The sequence below is a fragment of the Hakea prostrata genome, unplaced genomic scaffold (assembly GCF_041222555.1).
Source record: "Hakea prostrata isolate BN-2017 unplaced genomic scaffold, UWA_Hpros_2 contig_18, whole genome shotgun sequence".
Classification (NCBI taxonomy): domain Eukaryota; kingdom Viridiplantae; phylum Streptophyta; class Magnoliopsida; order Proteales; family Proteaceae; genus Hakea; species Hakea prostrata.
In genome coordinates, this window is record NW_028291137.1 from 89,458 (window position 1) to 109,413 (window position 19,956).

General features: G+C 38.1%; 1 protein-coding gene across 2 annotated transcripts; it reads right to left on the bottom strand.

Moving 5' to 3' along the window:
* Nucleotides 1–2,389: 2,389 nt before the first annotated feature.
* On the bottom strand, nt 2,390–18,712 carry EMB2777 (Sas10/U3 ribonucleoprotein (Utp) family protein). 2 transcript variants are annotated; one of them, XM_089141299.1, is made up of 17 exons: nt 18,578–18,712; nt 18,088–18,484; nt 17,879–17,976; nt 17,433–17,523; nt 16,151–16,296; nt 15,755–15,907; nt 15,391–15,530; nt 10,927–11,014; nt 10,079–10,258; nt 5,286–5,450; nt 5,118–5,195; nt 4,847–4,989; nt 4,626–4,773; nt 3,893–4,161; nt 3,608–3,674; nt 3,441–3,509; nt 2,390–3,350 (listed from the first exon to the last, which is right to left on the bottom strand). In XM_089141299.1, exons 2-17 carry the CDS (start codon nt 18,191–18,193, stop codon nt 3,219–3,221), a joined length of 2,073 nt encoding a protein of 690 aa, XP_088997425.1. In that variant the 5' UTR covers nt 18,194–18,484; nt 18,578–18,712; the 3' UTR covers nt 2,390–3,218. The 2 variants fall into 2 exon arrangements, with proteins under 2 accessions (XP_088997425.1, XP_088997426.1); XM_089141300.1 differs by having other exon boundaries at nt 2,392–3,350; nt 4,626–4,758; nt 18,578–18,711.
* Nucleotides 18,713–19,956: the final 1,244 nt, after the last annotated feature.

Genomic DNA, 19,956 nt, shown 5'->3' on the forward strand with positions numbered 1-19,956 from the left:
ATAATGGATTCTGTTGGAATTTCCTTCTGCGTAATGGTTGCAATAGATAGAACTGCCCTCTGGTAGTATCTCGGCCAATCAACAGAAAGGAAATTCATCTTGTCAAACAAGCTATGCCTTTTATGAACAATGGAGTTACCCTATCATCTAGAAACAGCTTCTCTACAAAATTTGGGGGGGAGGGGGGGGCAAGGCTGCGTATATTATGACAATCCCCAGACCCTGTGATGGTGGGTCCGTGAGAGCCTTGTTGACTGAGTACACCCTTTTTAATGCCATGTAGACTACCTGTTGTGGGAAAGAAGGTCCCGATTCCCCCCCCCCCTCGGGAGAGATGCACCCCCCCTCGGGAGAGATGCACCCCCCTCGGGCTGGTGCATCTCTTCCCTCATAAAGGGTCCCGAGTGCCTCACTCGGGACAGATGCACCCCTCTTTGTTATCTGGTTTCTTCCTTGAAGAAGGTCCCGAGGGCCTCATTCGGGAGAGACACCTCCCATGTGGGATGGCTCACCTCATCCCTAAAGAAGGTCCCAAGGGCCTCATTCGAGAGAGACACCTCCCTCTTGGGCAGGTTTATTTATTCGTTGGAGAAGTGCCACACTTGGGAAAAATATACATCTATATCCAACTCTAGCATTTCTCAGAAGACTCTCTTGACTAAGTCAAGAAGAGTTAGTTACGCATAAACACTCAGCATATCTATTCCGAGAATTGGGGAGGTGAGTCAGCATAACGGCGTTATCAGGTGCGACAAAGAAGGAGCCGTTACTCCACTCACTCCTCAACTATCGATCCGGAATTTAAGGAATCGCCGCCTCCAGGTAACTTCTATATAAACCTACCTCCTACATGGAGAAAGGTAACGAGAACTTTCATCTGAGTACTTACTCATTACGTTCTTGAGAACTCTCTCAAGAACCATTATTGTTGCCTAGGCTGACTTGAGCGTCGGAGGCGGTTCCCCGGCCAAAACTAGGCCGGACCGTTCTTGCTTTCTTTGTGTGTGCAGGCATCCCAGTTATTCCAACTTGGTTGGAGAGCTCTTAAGGTGGTCATCTCAATATCCGGCTTCTCGAAGAAGTTCTAGGCGCAACAATTTGGCGCCGTCTGTGGGAAACGTCACAAAAAGTCATGACGAGACGTACCACACCTCAGGTGACGAGTTCTCAAATTCTCACTCGAGCGAGAGAAAGGGAGACATGTTCCCCCAGCGACATGGCGACATATCGCCCTATACATATCGCCGACACAATGAACTATGCCTACAAGCAAGTGATTCATTAATGCCATTTTTCCCACTAAGGAGGGTGTATAGACCTTCATTCCAACTAGTCACATATTCCCCTACACTGATGCACCTGCTACTATTAGAACCATAGTAGCTGCATGGTTCGCCAGGATTGTAACCTTTGTTTTCTTCAGCAAACAAGTAAAGCGTAAATTTGAGAACTTGGTAGCAGTGTGGAGCATTAAAGCCACTTACAAGGGGGTTTCTTGGCAATCCTCCTTCCCTGTAAATTAGGTATATGGTAGCAAATTCAGTGGCATTTTTACAAAAAGTAATTATCACACGATAAGAAGTTAGATGAAATGGTACCATATGGAATTGGCCCCCAAGCCATCCCTAAATTCATAGAATTGGTACCTGGGCTAGGAAATATGTGGGATGTGCTTCCTACAGCCATCATTGTGGCACGGCCGCACGAGTGAGAAGATTGTTTTTCCCTATTCTATCCCTAAAGCATTTGCTATGGTTTGTTTTACTGTAATTTGGTTTTTGGAAGTTTTTCTTCATACAAGAATGATTATGTTTGATAATCAAAACATAATTTTTAATAAAGAGCTTTATATAACGCTCAAGTGGTATGCTTGAATTGCAACTATGATGGCACAGGAGTCAAAATAACCATCCTCATAATTTCCCATAACTTGGCCAAACATTCAAGCTTGGAAATGTATAGTTTAGACAGTATCTATCCTCTGGTTGATTTTCTACATTCAATTGTGCCTGCAGAAAATTCAGGAGGCTGATAGATCTTCTGAAGGGTTTTACATCCGTTCTGGCATTACCGTCATATTGAAGAACTCAACAATCAGTCCACATTGAGATCATTCAAACCTCAAATAAGCAGGCTCACTATGTAACAAGTGCCTTAATATAATTTTGTAATTTTGATCACAATAGATTTGAATTCATTTGTTTGAATACTTGCTGCATAAGAGAGACTGCTTAATCAAAGTAGAAGTAAATTCAAGAGGATTTACCTTCAATTTCATGATCTCTTCAGAAAAGCAATTAATCATCTTTAACTTAAAGATACCAAGTTCATCTGAAGTTCCACTAGAATCAGAACAGAGTTTCATCCTGCTACTAGGGGGATGTTCTCAGCAAAGTTGCTTTGCAACCTCATGCTACCCAATGATGTATTCGTTTCCAGAAAAGAGGATATGTTGTGAAGTTCCAACCATAATCAGCTTCATTACTTGTTCCGTGCCTCTTCAGAAAATTCTTAACTGAAGAAAGCATATAAAGTAGGAAACATGTTCAAGAGTCAGCAAAAGATACTAGGGTCTGCAGATCGCCTGCCAACGATTGTAAGTTTTCATGTGCAATGTGGGTAACCTTATGGAGCATTCTGAGACAGATGATCCCTCCAGGGACAGCACTTGGTACAGCTATCGTCAGCCAGTCCTTTGCTACTGTGAAACCATGGATTGACCAAAATCCAAAGATCTCTGAAGATACCCACATTGCACAAAATGATATCATGATATTAATCATAAAACCATTTTTAGGGCCTTTCATCATCCGATGTCAATGTCCTGGAATGATCTCAAGAGATATGATTGAAGAACATGTCGCAAGAAAAATGCTTCAAGCACATCTCATACTGAGATGCTGGTGATGCTTTTCTCCATTCGAAGTAGAAAACAGACTTCAACAATCTCCTACTAACGAGCAAAAACTACTATTTAGGAACTCAACTGGATTCAGATACAAGAAAACGAGCCCCTCTCAAGATATCTTCTTATAGATTGATTAACGAACAAAACTGCTACAACAGAACTGGACCATGGTGGACATACCAAACGTATATGACAATCAACTGTCGAGGACAAAACTAGAACAGCTTGGTAACAAACATCCCCATTCTGGCCCCCAAAAAAAATAATGAATAAATAAAAACAGAATGGAAAGGAAATTTTCTGCCGGCAGCTAGTTCTTGAATCTGACGCTCCGACTGATTCCAGCATTGATACCAGAAACCTCTCCACCATACGGGCCAGTTGGCTTTTTGACGTCCCTCACCTGCCCTTTCCTACGTACAACTGCATCCTTGTGCTTCAACTGCAAACAAACAAAAAAATACAAGTGTTAATTTGCAGGCAACTTTAGCTTTGATATATTGAATTCCAGAATGGGAAATATAGGATGTACCCTGTATTTCTTCCTTGGGTTCTTGGTAAGTTTCTTCCGATTACGAGTGAGTCCTCTATTCTTCTCCATCTGATGTCAAACAAAAATGTTGAAATATTATGAGATTTAGTTACATTAGAAAATGAAAGCATACACGGAAGAATATTTAATATCAGCAATCTACTGACCTGATAGGTTATAAGACGTTTACCATCTACAACTTCTGTTTCTGGCAACAATGGGGCTTTTGGAACTCTGCAAAGAGAGGGAGAGTTAATTATTCAAAACTAAACTAGTTTTTCCTTCTTTTCTTTTTGTGCGTGTGTATTCTTTTGTTTTCTGTTTTCTTTTTCTTCTTTTTTTTTTTTTTTTTCTTTCATTTTTTTTGTTGGGGGGGGGGGGGGGTGGGGGGTTTCTGTGGTTCAGTGAATGTTTTAACCTCAGCTACTGAGCAATTGTTAACAAAAACATACCTTCCATATAGCTCGGCTTTTGCAGAAAGTTTTGCAGCACGTTGCTTTTTCACTTGTTTATACAAGTCATCTTCTGACCCTTCTGAATGTCCGCCTTCATCATCATCATCAAAATCAGCATCCAACTCAGCTTGGTCATCCTCCTGATCTCTGAGGTCACCAGCATCATCCATCTCAACCCCTGCTCTTGCAAGAACTTGGAGTTCATGCTTCCTTCGTCTTTCTCCAATATCAGCCCTTCTAGGTACGTCATCATCACCAGCAACAACCTTGAACATGACATTTAGAGATACATAATAAAGTCAGGAAAACTCTTTATAAAGAAAATAGGTTATTATTGCAAGGATCACATAAACAAAGATTTGCACCATAAGCAGGAGAGACCACAATCACAAAAGACATGAAAAGAGGAATCAACAGACATGATTGTTTCAATAGGTATCACAGGCCACTAAAAAAGTAAACAAAATATATTTAAGTGAAATATATGTCAGGAATCAACCAAACACCAGGTGCTGGGCTCTCAACCATTTGCTCTACATCTAAATCTCATCTCACCTAATATATGAATCTTCACTTATTAAAAAATTATCCAAATGGGTATCATGTGTCATCCATGCTCAGAAAACTGATGCTAGTGATCACATGCTGTCCATTGACAGTAGGATGAAAACCAGATCAACCACAAGAACTCTCTTTTGAGGAGATACAGAAGTCAAGTCAAGTTATTCACCTTAGATTTATTCACATTTGCTGCAACAAGTTGTGACATTGAACTTGTCACACCTGCATGCCCATTCAAAACACGTGCTCCAGCCTCCTTATTGATAACCTCATCGTCAAAATCATCTAATGTTTCAAGCTTCCTGTCCAATTGAAATCTATGTGAACTTCAATCCTCAATGTAAGTAGACAGAACAAGACTACCTGAGTCCCTCAACAAGCTGCTGATACCTGTTGGCCGCTTGCACAAGTTGTTCTTTACGCCTTTCTGATTTTGGTGCTACACACCTAAAAACACCTTTCTGCTTCAGCTTTTCTTCAAGCCTAGCTCTTATTTTAAGCATTTCTATGCTTTGCACAGCAACTTGATCATTCTGTTAAAAATTACATTGTTTAAATGATTCTCTTATCGTGCCAACTAGAAGATATGCATACTTCTTTGTAGTAAATAAACAAAAGAAAAGAATCTGTCAAATATCATTGCCAACGATTGGTAACTGACCTGACGCTTGCGTTTTCCTTGTTTGTTGACATGATCCTTAAGAAGGCCTTCTCCTACCTGTTCAGTTGATTTCTGTGGCTGCAATTATAATAAAGATTTCTGAGAAATGAATTCATAGAAACATCACTAAAATACACAAATACTAACTGGATTATTCTTGATAAATACCATGGCTACTTCATGGTTTTCAGCCGATAAAGTGGAATGATCCGCGATGGAGGGTTTGGACGGCAACACAACACCTTCCATGACCTCTGCTCCTGAATCGGTACCAACAGATTTGCTGAGAATCTTTTCAATTTCAGAAGGCAGATTCCCATCAAGGTTCTTCATCTGTCATGGTGACAAGTCAGTAACTTCCAATCTTTCATGTTTTTGATGAATAAAAGAAACCCAGCTAAATCTGCCCTAATAAATGCCATTGACACTTGAACATGTCAGGTCAGAAACAAGAACTGGAGGCAGGAAATGGGTGAATACACTACAGTGGATACCTATCTAGCTTAAGAAAAATATGTGATACATGGAAGCCAAAAATAGATACATGTTTGGTTTGTAACTACTCTATCAACAAGAAAATATCAGAGTATACTAGATTTAATTGATGATGCTTTCAACACTTCAAAGTTTCTTCCCTCAATGAGTCTCATTAATACAGAGGAAAACTGAAAGGTGCGAATAATCTGTAGTATTTACTTCCATATGCGACTCACAACTTTCTTGGTACAACAGATGGGCAAGTCATTACCATTATTTCCTTATATATAGTGAGACCATATTGGAGAAAGTGATATTCTGGAATTTCATATATTTAAATTACATTTTTATTTTTAGATGGAGTGACCTAAATGACTGATCGGCTTGCTTTTGTTTTCAGATGGCATGTAGTTAGTAGCAATTATTGTTAAGCAATTTGTTGATGAATTAGAGTTGCCCTACTTGGAGGATTTACAGTTACTGTTGTTTTAGTTTCTCTCTCATTTTTTCTGAGGGAGGACTGGTGGGGTAGGGAGGTCACAGATAACTGGATTTTTATTGAAAGGTAAGAAGGTGCCTCAGAAAGTAAGGCAATGACAAATAGGACCAGAGTAAATCTAGTAGGAGATTAGTTTGAAACAGGATAGAAGAAAATAGGAAAGCCACGCCTGAGAGAGAAAAAAGATGATTCTGTTCAACGATTTTGATCAGGCAGAAAATGCAGTTGAATGAAGAACAAAAGCAGTTAATCAAATCCATAAATATCAAATGAAATTGACGGAAAGATTTGAGGTAGTGAGAGAATCCTTCTAAGGCTAGGATTCTTAAACCCCAGAAAATCAGACATTCCAACAAGACTTTCTTTAACCTCCTAAACAGGGGCTGGAACAGTTATGCAACTGAGGGAAAACAAGAATGAATAAGCATGATCTGGAATCACAACAGGTACTTAGAACTCGAATAACCATAAAAAAAATTCATAATGAATCATCACAACAGGGAGCAATCTGAATTACCACAAAACCAAAGTAACAGAAGTAACTATTCTCGTCTGCAAGGCCAGACTGCTGAAGCCCTTTATGAAGTTATATAATAGACTCAAAAAGCAAACCCCACCTAAGCTTAAAACTCCACCTGTTAATAGCTTACCTTGCCCTTCTTCCTTCTTATTCTTTTTTAATAATGAAAAGAATAACTTGAAACAATGTTAGACTCAGGGCAACCTAATCTTCCCAACTAAACACTTTAAAAACAATGCAATGCAACTCTTAACTATAATTCGGCACTAAAGTAGTTGATGAATTCTGGTATTCATTTCACCTACTCCAATTTCCAGCCCACTTGGATCAAAGGCTAACACGTATGGAGCCAACCTACGTTCAATGGAGGCCTTTAGACACCCCTGTACAGAGAAGCAATTTAATTCAAATAAAAGGAATTAGAAGAACTAGGGGCAGAACTACAGTTACCTTAAGAGAAGTGGTGAGGAAGGACTTGCATAGCTTAGGCCTTGTATCTAGTATGGGCCTCGAGCTGATTGGAAGGCAAGAGTTCATGTAGCTGAAGCCCACTTCCGTGTTTTATTAGCATCACAAGCCCCTAGTGACCCATAAGAAACCGTGAAGACCATCCTCTGGCCCCGATCCCACCCAAACCGTCCCGTATTTTTCTGGGTGCCAAAGAAGGCAACACAACAATACAAAGAAGGGACTGCAGTCAAATTGAAGGCCCAATGTTCCAGACCTGCCTGCTAGTTTCTAGAAAATATCATCAGCCACTTTATTCATTTCTCTAGGCATTTATTGTAACAAATAATTCATAGGGGATCTTTGGCAGTGTTGAGATGTGAGCACCTCCAAGATCTGCCTGACTCCCTCCACATCCTCCACATTTTAATATAAGAGCGCTCCCCACCACCCACCCCCTTTTTTCTCTTGTTATGCAGATCTGAAGATTTCTATGTTTATTAGATTTCCATAGTTTATTGTCCATTTTTCGTTTTTTAACTGAACCAGTCCAAGCCGGGTTTGAACAAATGGTTCACTTAAAGTGCTTTAGATAGTAGATTTCCATCTGGTTTAACACTAGGGGACTTTGTCTTCAGGATGAGTAGAGAAAAGCGTCATAATTTTACCCACTCCATCAAGAAACCCACTGATTTCTCTTTCAGAACCCTAAACCTGACAGACTCCATACCTTCCAATTTATCCAGAAACCAAGACAGTAATTTTTGCAAAACCTTCACTGGAAAAGCTCCATACTTCATCAAACCTTGTCCCTAGTATCAAACCCTAATCTACACTAAACCAAAACCCCAAAATCAACCTTTTCCATTAGGTTATCTCAAAACAAGTCACCCCATCAGATCCTGGATTTGCTTCTGGTTTGATAAATCAAAACAAATACTACATAACTTTGGTAGTCAATGCAAGACTGCAAATTATCCCATCAACACCTTGATCACTTATATACAACCAATACGCATTAAAACTTCAGTTAGATTTAACAGAAAAAAATTGAAGAATACTAATGTGTCTGTTTGTATTTGACTTTCTAAAATCACCGGCAAAAAAATTCTCTAGAAACAACAACAACAATAAGCCTTGTCCCAACTAAATGGAGTTGGCTACATGGATTCTTGCCTTCAATTAGTTCCGTTTGAGGCATGCTAGATACAAGGCCTAAGCTATGCACTTTCTCACAACTTCTCTTAAGGTTACCTGAGGTCTACCCCTAGCTCTTCTAGTTCCTTCAATCTGGATTATATCACTTCTCCGTACACGGGCATTTATAGGTGTCTCCATTGAACATAGTCGTACCACCAAACGACTTTCCGAGTTATCGCATGGGAGCAACTCCCCAACCAACTATATATGATCATTCATTATCTTATCTTTTCTAGTTTTGCCATTCATTCATCTTAGCATCCTCATTCTGCTATACTGAATTTATCTATATGATTCTTTTAATAGCCCAACACTTTGACCGACATCATAGTTGGTGAACGACGGTCTTATAGAATTTTCTTTTAAGCTTTAATGGAATAGGATAACAAGAGAGAACTCTCCACTCATCACATTCCACCCTATTTTAATTCTCTGAAAAACATCATCCTCTATATCACCTCTTTTTTTATGATTAAACATACGTACCTAAAACAATCACTCTGAGGAATCTCTTTATCGTCAAATTTCACCACCTCATCATCTCCCAATCATGACTAAAGTTACAAATTAGATATTTTGTCTCCATTCTACTTAATTTAAAGCCTCTTGATTCCAAAGTTGTTCTTCATGATTCAGACTTGATATTAATCCCCACTTGAGTCTCATCTATCAAGTATCAACACAATATCATCAGCAAAAAGCATACATCAAGGGACCTCGCCTTGAATGTCATCGGTTAATTCATCCATTACAAGTGCAAATAGATATGGGCTTAAAGTTGATCCTTGATGTACCCAACTGCAATTGGGAATTCATTACTTTGTCCCCCCCCCCAATTGTTTTTACACTTGTCACTGAACCATCATACATATCCTTAATTATGTCTACATATTTACTTGCAACACTTCTTTTCTCTAGTACTTGCCAAATAAACGCTCTAGGAATTCTATCATAATCTTTTTTCAGGTCAATAAATACCATATGAAGGTCTTTCCTACACTCTTTATTCATTTCTATAAGTCTCCTAATTAGGTAAATAGCCTCCGTTGTAGATCTTCCTGGCATAAACCTAAACTAGTTCTCCGTAATTGTGGTTAAGTGTCTCAAACGGGTTTTAATTACTCTCTCCAATAACTTCATAGCATGGCTCATCAGTTTAATGCCCCTATAGTTATTACAACTTTGAATATCTCCTTTATTTTTATAAATTGGAACCACGATGCTTCTCCTCCATTCACTTGGCATTTTCCCTATACTCATAATCTTATTAAACAACTTAGGCAACCAAACTAGCCCACAAGTTCCTAAGCTCTTCCATTCTTCTATTGGGATTTCATTAGGACCTTGTATCTTGCCTAGTTTCATCCTCCTTAGTGCTTCTTTTACTTCGGACATCGAAATTCTCCATATATATGTTTGAAAATTGGTGTCTTGGTGAATGGTGTAATCGTCCGAATTACAGGTGCTTGATGCATGCTCATTTAGTAGACTAGAGAACTAGATTTCCCATCTTTTCTTAATGTCCTCATCAAATACTAGTACTTTACCATCTCCATTTGTAATACGTCTAATATGGTCAAGAATCCCCATGCTATTAAATGGAATATAAGTTTCCGCTTAAAACATTTTAGCATTAAAGCATTCTGAGATGAATATGAATCACTGGAAAACAGTTTGTACAACTTCTCAACTCAGTCAATAATTAGGGATGGTAAGGTCAAAAGGATTTCTAGTCCTAAACCAAGAAGCTAAAAAATGAATGATATCTTACACAAGATGCAGATTATTCACAAAATAGATTAGGAGGAATATGAAAACCTTCTCCAACAAACTCTTGATCTCTACAAGTCGAGCAATGACTGGATGGTCACGAACTGGGTGGCCCTCGGACTTGAGAAGAAGATAAAAACTAATAGCTTGGCAATAAGACAACAACAGAAGCTGTTTTGTCTTGAAATACTGCAGACCTCCTCTGCCAGTCGTGTTAATCCCTTCTACCTACAGAAATAACAGAAACATGTATGGATGCAGTGTTAACTGATGAACAAGACAGACAGTAAAGAAAGAGTCCCCTTCATACTTAAAAGAAAAGGAATATAGGTGAAAACTATCTGATTTCTCTGTCATTCCAAAAACTTAACCTACATCTTCTATCAGGATGGAGTCTTGTATCTGCAATTTAATTGATCAAGTTGGTTTTTTAATTGAGTGAACTCCTAAGAATTATTTTTCCCAAACCATATCATCTCAAAATCAGTTGATATCAGTGAGACATCAATAGCCAATATCTAGTGTATCCACAGCAGGTTATCAAATCCTATTTAGGCAGTAGAAGACTCATTCCGAGTTTAGATCTGGGATACAACTGTGACCAATCTGATCACAATCATTGGGACCACGTGCTGAAGTTATTATGTCACCATTGTTGGGTAGAGTTATGGGCAGATAGTAATGAATGGGTCAGCAGACTCGTAGGAAGACAAAAGATCAAATTTCAATCCTTGATCTGCTATGCTGGCCCCTTTCTATCTCAATATTTTCTAAAGAATGTGCTGCCGCCAATGCTCAATTTATCTGCCATCCAGACTAGATTATCCCTAGATTTGTTTCTATTGATCATCAGTGGTATGCTTGTGAGTCTTGTGACAAACAGAAGGAAGAAGTACCTTGGTTAGAACTGGATTCACTTTTCTCTCAAGCTCATCAATAGCATCATTCAGTTCTGACAGCAAACCAACCAACTCTGGAGCAGAACTGCAGCATGTAATAGGTTATAGGTTAGATAACAGAAGTACCATTCTTGCAACTCCCGTGATAAGTTGAACTTCAGCACGCATATCAAACAGACTGAATGTGCACAAAATAATAAAGAAATAACTCATAATTAAAGCAAAGGAAACAACTTTTCTACATTTATATATATATATTAGCTTGCAGACCTAAATTCCAAACAGATTTATACATCGTTGTTTCATTTCATCTTGAAATCATTAAGATGCAAGTTTCTTGAGCTCTGTTAGAGGCATAATTCATTCAAAAATGAGTTAAAAGTAATTTTACTATTTTTATGAATAATAGATTTTATTGAAAAGCGAGAACAACAAACAGCAAAGCAGCAGACCAAAAGCCTCCTGAACCCCCAAATTAAGTATTATAGAATGAGAATTAGCATAGATCTTGATCTCAACAATATCCCCATTTTTTGGGTTTCAAAGACCAAGGTAGGAGAACTCTCAAGATCTCCCTGAGATTGGGTGAGATATCTCTCTTTACTTCAATTAGTGAAATAAGACGATGTGCTTAGCACATATGGTCTTTAAGTCTTGACTCTTTAACTTTGATGATTGGACTAGCATTTGAAATTTTGAACTATGAAGAAGTGCACAGCTAGACTTGTTTGAAAATTGAACTTTGAGAAATGTATTGACTATACAATATTCACAATAGAACATCTCAAAGTTTCACTTCAGCATACTCGTGTACCACTTGGGATCCGAAGTGGAACTCACATATACACTAATTCTTTTTCATAAACCTGATACCACTAGTGTGTTAAAAAGGGCTGAAATAAGCTGGACAGCAAGTTTGCAAACCCAAATGATCTCTAATACCCCTTGATTTGGAGCTTCGAGTTGGGGGAAATTTTTCACGAGCTCAGCAAGATCATAGTTGTCAAGGCAACAAGAGGGTGATAGAAGGCAACAAAAACAAAGGCAACACTAATGTAACCCAGGGGCTGGGCCAGTCTTCAGGATCCTCTCTTGGCGAACCAGCAATAAACTAGGGATTAAACCTTGCTGTTTTGGGTCTGATCTGAGCCAAATTTAATGGACAGCAGCTTGAATTGCTCAATTATACCCTGTGGTTGTAGGTTTAGGGCTGATTTTGTGATATGAGTTGTGAAGGGATGATTTCCTGGGGGAAAGATTAGGTAAATATTTATGGTCAAATATAATATGCTCTAAGATGATAATTAGGATCCTAGGTATATAAGCCATCTCATGGGAGATATGGAATAAGTTCCTTAAGATGGAATCTTGGATCTATAGGTGTCAGAATGGGATGCAACTTGGAGGGAATGTAGAAAATAATAAAGGGATATGATCCCCCAAGTTTTACTGAGTTTGGATGGCTAAATTAAAAAATATTAAGGTTCTTGTCTTTAGGGTCTTGGGAAGTACGAAAATTCAAGAAATAATTATATCTTGAAATTGGGTGGATAGAATGGGGTCAAATTGGGTTCTAAGATCACCAGGGTTGGGAGGATGAGATTTCTAAAGTTTGGAACAGATCTAAGGGTTAGATTGGTGAAGATATGACCACAAAATTTGAGTATCTAAAAAGGTCCAAAACTTCAAGAAAATAAAAAAGAAGGGTGCAATGGAAGGGGGAAGAAGAGGGAAGGCTACGGATGGGATTGGGAATGCAGTACCTGTGGGAAAGGGGCCTGTATTGCAGAAAACTAGTCTCTTCCATGGCTGCTGCAGGCTTTGGAGAAAATGAAGAACTTGAGAACTGCATAATTAGAAGAAATATCCCTCAAAAAACCGACGTCATGGGCTTTGTTACCTCATTTTTAATTCAATATCCAAAACTGATTTGCTTACAATGAGGTGGGCATTTTTATAGCCTCACAACTAACCAAGTAAGAATCAACTTGGTAAACCTACTTGGATTCAACTTAGGGAATCTAATTGTTATTCAACAACTTTTAAAATAACAAATAGAAAAGGAATCTTCTTGAGAACTCCTTAACAAAATTAAAATAAACAACCAACTTCCAGAAGTAATCCTACTTGAAAATCGGATTTCAACTAGGACTCCATCCAACTAACCAAATGAAAGACAGTGGATCCTTGCTCCTAAAATTACTCTGGATTCTTCTGGAGTACTTTGGAACCCAAAGGGGTGGGAAAATGACCAAAATACCCCTAGGGTAAATTCGGCCAGCTCTTGGAGTCGCATAATCGTGGGCTCAATTTGGGCTTAAAATATGAAGGGCCCTATGGTCACCAATCCTGGTACATCAAACACCAAGCAAGGCGACAACTGGAGACCTTGACGCAAAGAAAAGTCTGGATGCCTAGGTGATGCCTAGGCAACACCTTGACAACTTGGAGCAAGATCTCCAGCCAACTCTCTTTTATGAGTTGGCCAGATGGGCCTCGAGATCGAGATCTTTGAACCATGTCCAAGACTAAATGTCTAGCGAGTAAATATCCCAGCTATCTCATGAGATCTCTATATATCTCAGAAGTTTACAGTAATTGTATGCTTCCCACCCGAATTGGCCATGCTCATCCATCATATCATGCATCACTGTTCTCAAGTATTCCTTTAGCTATCTAAATCAAACAAGGAACCAAATGAGTGCCACTTCATTGGATACTCTCCCCTGAAAACTACATCCTTCCATTTGACCTTGGGGATAAACTATAGGGAAAAGAGGGACACTCCACAAGTATCTAAAGACAGCAGGTGTTTAAAATCACACCATACATTTTGAACCAGAACAAAATAGAAAAACTAATATTCAACCAGTTAAGAGTTAGGACTGAGTGCCTGACTACTAAGATCTGATCACACAAAGTCATCTAGAATGTGATGTAACCTCAAGTGAATCAAAGGCCAATTCTTCCAGGATATTATTAAAACCAATCCTAGCTTGAGGTTCAAATTAGAGTATCAAGAGTTTTGGCCAGAACTGGTTCAGGCCTCTGTTAAGGATAAACAGAATCAAAATTCAGGTCTGAATTACTGTATTGAGGCCCCCGTTTCTGGATAGTTTAAATACCTGAATGCTGGACTATTTCCCCTTTGATTGCTGAAATTAGATTACGTCATAAGGCACCCAGATTAGTGCTGTTAGGGTTCTTTAGAGCCATTGGGTAGGCTGTAAAGGGATCTGGTTTAGGGTTACAAAGTTAGGGTTAAGGGTGTTAGAGTCCTAGAAGGGAGAATTAGGAAGTAAGGGAGAGTTTTAGAAGATATAGGGCTTAGGATTTCCTTTTCAGGATTAGGGTCTAGGGTCTAGGGGTTGGGGATCTACGACTAGGATTTTATACTTTTTAGAGTTAGGGCTACAAGGATCTAGGGTTAGGGTTTAACAGTCTTAGGATTAAGAGTTCAAGATTAGGATTTGGGAATCTAGTGCGACAAGGAGTTAAGAATCTTGGAAGGGTGATTAGGGCTGCAAATGGGATTGACTGACAGTGGAGGTATATTGGTAATAAATCTGAAATGGGTAGAATCATGATGGAGGGATTGGGAGTAATGGATTCTAGGGTCTATGAAGAAGAAAAAGAAGAAGTGGCTGAATGGGGTAGGGTACTCAAAACAGAAAATTAAGAGTGGAAGGGGAATGGGTAAGTGCTTGTTACTTACCTGTAACACAAGTCTTGTGGGGTGTGATCGAGATAGGAACAAGTGGAGGCAGGCTACAAGCACTTCCAAAGGAGAATCCTTCAAATAGACATCCTAGGGTGCTTACTCGATCACATGGAGATCACTTACCACTGACTGATACAAAGCTCTACCAACACCTTGCTTTAAGGCAGCTACATACTCTTTATTAATTGTATTCTCCTATCTGTTACATGCCCAGGGCTTTATTTATAGCCTTACATTTTTAAGAAATCTAGTGAAATTAGGACTTGGAAACTGATTTTCCTAGTTGTACTCAACATACTATCCAAATTCATATGGAAACATTATAAGTAAACTTAGAAGGACTCCTTATCATATCCTAGATTCAATCAAACATAGCTTAAGACTATTCTGCCCTTATAACTTAAGTTGTTATATAATCAGAAAATTAAGATAACATGAAATCCTATTTTTGTACTTGGCCTAGACACTAAACTTATGGGCCCATAGAATTGGCACATGACCACAAAAATCTGTTGAACAAATGCACAACACAATACAACACCAATATCTATCAACCTTAAGTTGATTTCGAAGGGAAGTTGACCATTTGGCACCGGACCTGCATCAAAATGCATTGTTGGATACCTATCTAATAAAATACCACAATGAATACACTGCTATAAATAGAAAAAGAACTTCCATGCCTTCTCTAGTAATAAACTCAGTTTAAAAATTCAACACGGCAAAAGGAAAACACTCACCTATAAACCACATCCATCTGCTCCTCCCTTGACAAAGCATTAATGTCTTTTTTGACCTCTTCATAGGCTGTTCCAGTGTCATCTTCCACATCTTTACTCGCAACAGGCTTCGCTGAGGACCTCCCTTTAAACAAAACATCCTGCACAAGAGAGGAAAGTGATCGTTCTTATATCATTCTATCAAATCTATATCCCAACTCCTATTACAAGTGAATTGAAGAGCCCTCAGATTTTAGAAAGCAAAAGTCTTAATAGCCAAAAATAAGAAGGCCCATTCCCCAAAAAGAAAGAAAGAAAGAGAGAGAGAGAGAGAGAAGTAGCACCAAAAAGTACACACCAGTAAACTAAGATATGAAATCCTCACCTCAAGGGCCTTTGGTTCTTCAGAATCAGTTTCATACTGCTCAGCCTCTTTAAGGCCAAAATCCTCCATTGAGAGAGACTTAGCCTTCTCTTTCTGCAATCTCAACACCTCTGCTTCTTCCTCCTCAGGAAGCTCGTCATCACTTGATTGTAGCTTTAATTTCCAAATAAAAAAATATATATATCAATATTCAACCTTTTTTTGAATATTGCTTCTTGCAAATATCCGATCAATACCAAAAGTACATGCATATATGCTTGTAGATCACAGGTTTATAGTTGAGCTAAAATGTAAAACCATGAACGGGGACTACAATTTTGGTGGTCTCTGTACACTAAATGGATTCAAAAGAAAAAAACATCTTTATTACCAAAGCACAGAATACCAACTACTTACTTCATAATCAGCATTATCCGCATTATAGTACAGATTTTTCTTCCAACCCCACACTGCCTTCTTTTCATCCTCATCTTCAACATCGTCATGCAGTTCATCCTCAACTCCACCAGTCCTTTGTCGTAAAAACTTTTGTTGCCTTGCAACTAGCAGTTTAATTGCAATTAATTAGTCATAATGGGAATATATATACACATTCATACAAGTCAACATTCAACTGTATCAAACTAAGATAGTGATAAATCTGATGGGGTAACAGTTATAATTGTCTAGACAATACATAAAACAAACATCCAGCAAATCATCAACAATGTACTCTCAATTAGACCAAATCCAAAATAGCTATAGCTTTAAATAAACATAGAAGGTGATATCATATTGCACCAAATGATATCCAGTTAATGAATTTTGCAATCTAGTGATTAGGATGGCCATGCTGACATATAAATAGCACCCACTAAAGAAGGATGCAGCCAGTCAGGTTCAACAGAGAGTTCCACATAAAGCTACATCAGAAGTTTTTGCAAAGAACTTCAAGGGAGCTTCCTGTTTCAACGAGACCATGGCTTTCAAGGTGAGAGAAGGAGTTTCGCACCATATGATACTGGCAAGATGACATAGAGACGAGTTACTCAACACTGTTTTTCACTCTACTTTCAAGCAAACTAAGAAGAAGTAGGCCTTTGAGTGATTACCATGAAGCTCTTGAAGTTTCAGTGCATAAGATACCCAGGTTATCAAAGGACTTGAATCAAATTTATAGTGGAATGATCCTACATTAGGACTTAGCAGTCTCAGACAATATGGGTCAACTTCAGACAACAGACAAATTACGGAAGTCATAAACTAGAACATTTAAAGATCAGACATTAAACCGAAACATAAACACAATCTTCACTCACTGATAGTTCATAATACCAACTAATCAGACTAACTAAACAATTCTTGCAACTGCATCGATTGACTGAATCAAGAGAAATGTTAAATGGTTTCTTTAGTGATGAAGCTGGGGTCCCAAATAATGTATTTCACTACAACAATAAAGGGTCATATGCAGTACAAAAGGCTGCTTCATTTTGCAGGAACTGGGAGGGTTAAATAGCATTATAACAAGTTAAGACTCAGAGCATTACAATAGCATCACGGAACAAGTTAAGCATTCACATTCTCTGGTCCATGATTTGTTCTCATCCTTATATAACGACCATTGCATACAATTGAATCGATAAATTTAGTAAATGCATACTACAACCTAAAAAGTATAATGACTCATTGTGCTTACTTTTTGCTGCAAGGCCTGTATCCTCATCCTCATCACCATCACTATCATCATCGGCTGCATCATCATCATCAACATCCTCATCTAGTCCATCCTGTAAACAATACAAAGGTATGAATACCAGAACATGACTATTACCATACAAACACAATGTCACCATCTCTTTTAATGAGAAATAAATTCTAAATATTTGGAGAAATACAAAGTTTATAATCCAACATATGTATGCCTGTTATCATCCTAGTCCAGGAAATAGCCTGAGAAACCAGAGAAGTAAGAAGATGCAATTACAGCATCACCACCATTACAATGCATCAATTAGATCCTATGTATCAAATTCAAAATAGAAAATAGACACGTCAGTCATGTTGTTGCTTTCTAAGCCACTAGTTGTTGGTCAAAGAAGTATATTTTAGTAAAACATTACAATATATCGCGACTAGACAAACCTCAAAATCAAATACAGGCTGCTCGTCATCATCATCAGATGCCCCAAAATCCTCATTATCATCCACTTCCAGCGGAACTATATCCCTCTGCTTATGAACTGCAGTAACACAAAACAAATGGAAAAAGGAGAAAATTTTAACGAAAACTGAATTTAACAAAGAAAAAAATTGGGAATCGAAGTTGCCAACGGAGTGAACAATGGACTTACAGGCATCAACTTCGTCATCCATATCTTCTTCCGGTACATACTCATCTCGAGTCTTCTCCTTAGCTTTCCCGGTGCCTTTCTTCTGCCGCTTCGGTCCTTTTCCCATTACTAGCAAACTCAGATTACAGAACTGCACAGCAGCTTGCCTCAAAGGGTGAGATAAGGAATTGGAACCCGAGTGACGACCTAACAGTGAGCTGAGTTTAGACACAAGATTAGAAGCAACTGAATTTAGAACGCTTCCTGTGGTTAGTCTCTTCTCCGGTTAAACCTGCACTATAAACCCTAGCAACGGTCGCCACACCAAACAGAGAACTCGATTAACAACTTCCACACTAGCACATTACTTTCGAATATTCTTGTTCGAGTTAGTGTAGAAGACAGTGGTTTGAATCAACTGCAAATAACATACAAGGAGACGATTGGAAACTTGAAGATCAGAAGTTGAATATTACAAATAGATCGACTGAGATAAGAGGGATAAACTTACTCAAGTAAATTAGGGTTTCACGGAAATTTGATCGAAAAATACTCCACATGAAGGGTAAAACCCGGGAGTAAGGATGTGAATCGATTCCGTTTAAAAGTGAAAACACGATCGTAGAAAACGAAACAGATTACTAATACGTTTTCATATCCGAACCGACACTCTGTGGTTTTATTTCGCTTTCAAAATTCGTAACTTGGTTTTATTCAATTTGGTTTACCAAAAAAAAAACAAGTTTTATTCAATTCATATAAAAAAAAATTCGAAGAAAACTCAAGTTTCTACCAAGTGAAAATAAAAAACCTATATGAAAAACTGAAAAATTTGGAGGAAACTTAGGACTTTTCGTTCAAGTTTCGACAGGTTTTAATGAGTATTTTAGGGTGGAACTTTGCATTTAAGCTATTTAGAGTATAAATATTACATTGGCTGTATTTTGCTAAAAAAATCAATGTAGATATGTTATTCAATGTACATAACATTAATATAGAGTTGTCCAAAAAGCATATTATAAAACTTAACTACTTAAGCACATAACATTCAATATATAATTTATAACTTCAAAATAGCTGACAATAAAAGGAAGTACAACTTAGTGCCAAGAGATGATCCATCCTGTGAGCTGAGTGGTATTATGCCTGTAACATCATCTCCTCCAACCAACAAACGTAAACATCCCATGACATTTTACGTCTATAGTTGTCAAGGTAATCGACAACTGTAACGTTATGAGTCTGGTCATCAACATGCTTAAGATAACCAGTCTAGGAAATACGCAATTTGGATAGGAAAGTCCTGATGCAGGGGGTATTTGTCGTGGTATTTGGGGAAACATGAAATAAACAAAAAAAATAAAAAATTTGGGTAAGCTACAAAATTTACAGGAAAAAATCTCAAGTTTCCACGAAATTTCTCATGTTTTCACAAAATTTCCTATGTTTTCCACGAAATTTGGGAATTTTTTTTTCTCATGAACCAGCTGATCCAACTGGGTTGAACCAGGTATCGACAAGTTTCAACAAAATTTCGACAGTTTCAATCGAAACTGAGGATTTTTTTCGGACCTCATGAGTTTCGTTTCTACTTTTCAAAAATGCGAAATTTCAAATCGAAATTTCGCATGTCTTGACCGAAATTTGTACCATGGTTCAATTACATGTGATCACATCTTTCATGTTATCTCATGGGCTTTAAATTTTTTTCTCTCCTCCCTTTTTTCCCCCTTTTCTTATTTCAACTCAGTTACAACCTTACAACCCCACACAAAAAATAATAATAATAAATAAATAAATAAAAAGAATTTTTTACACAAGCCCCCTCCATTTTTATGGGAAACAAACCACACCCCTCTAAAATCAAAACCTTGCAAATACCCCCTCAAC

Excerpts from the sequence above, each read along its gene's own strand:
- EMB2777 (XM_089141299.1), bottom strand. The coding sequence starts at position 18,193 with ATGGGAAAAGGACCGAAGCGGCAGAAGAAAGGCACCGGGAAAGCTAAG. Across the intron at positions 15,531-15,754 it reads AAGAACCAAAGGCCCTTGAG|GATGTTTTGTTTAAAGGGAG; the intron begins GTGAGGATTTCA and ends TCTCTTGTGCAG. Across the intron at positions 5,451-10,078 it reads TCAAGAGTTTGTTGGAGAAG|ATGAAGAACCTTGATGGGAA; the intron begins GTTTTCATATTC and ends TCACCATGACAG.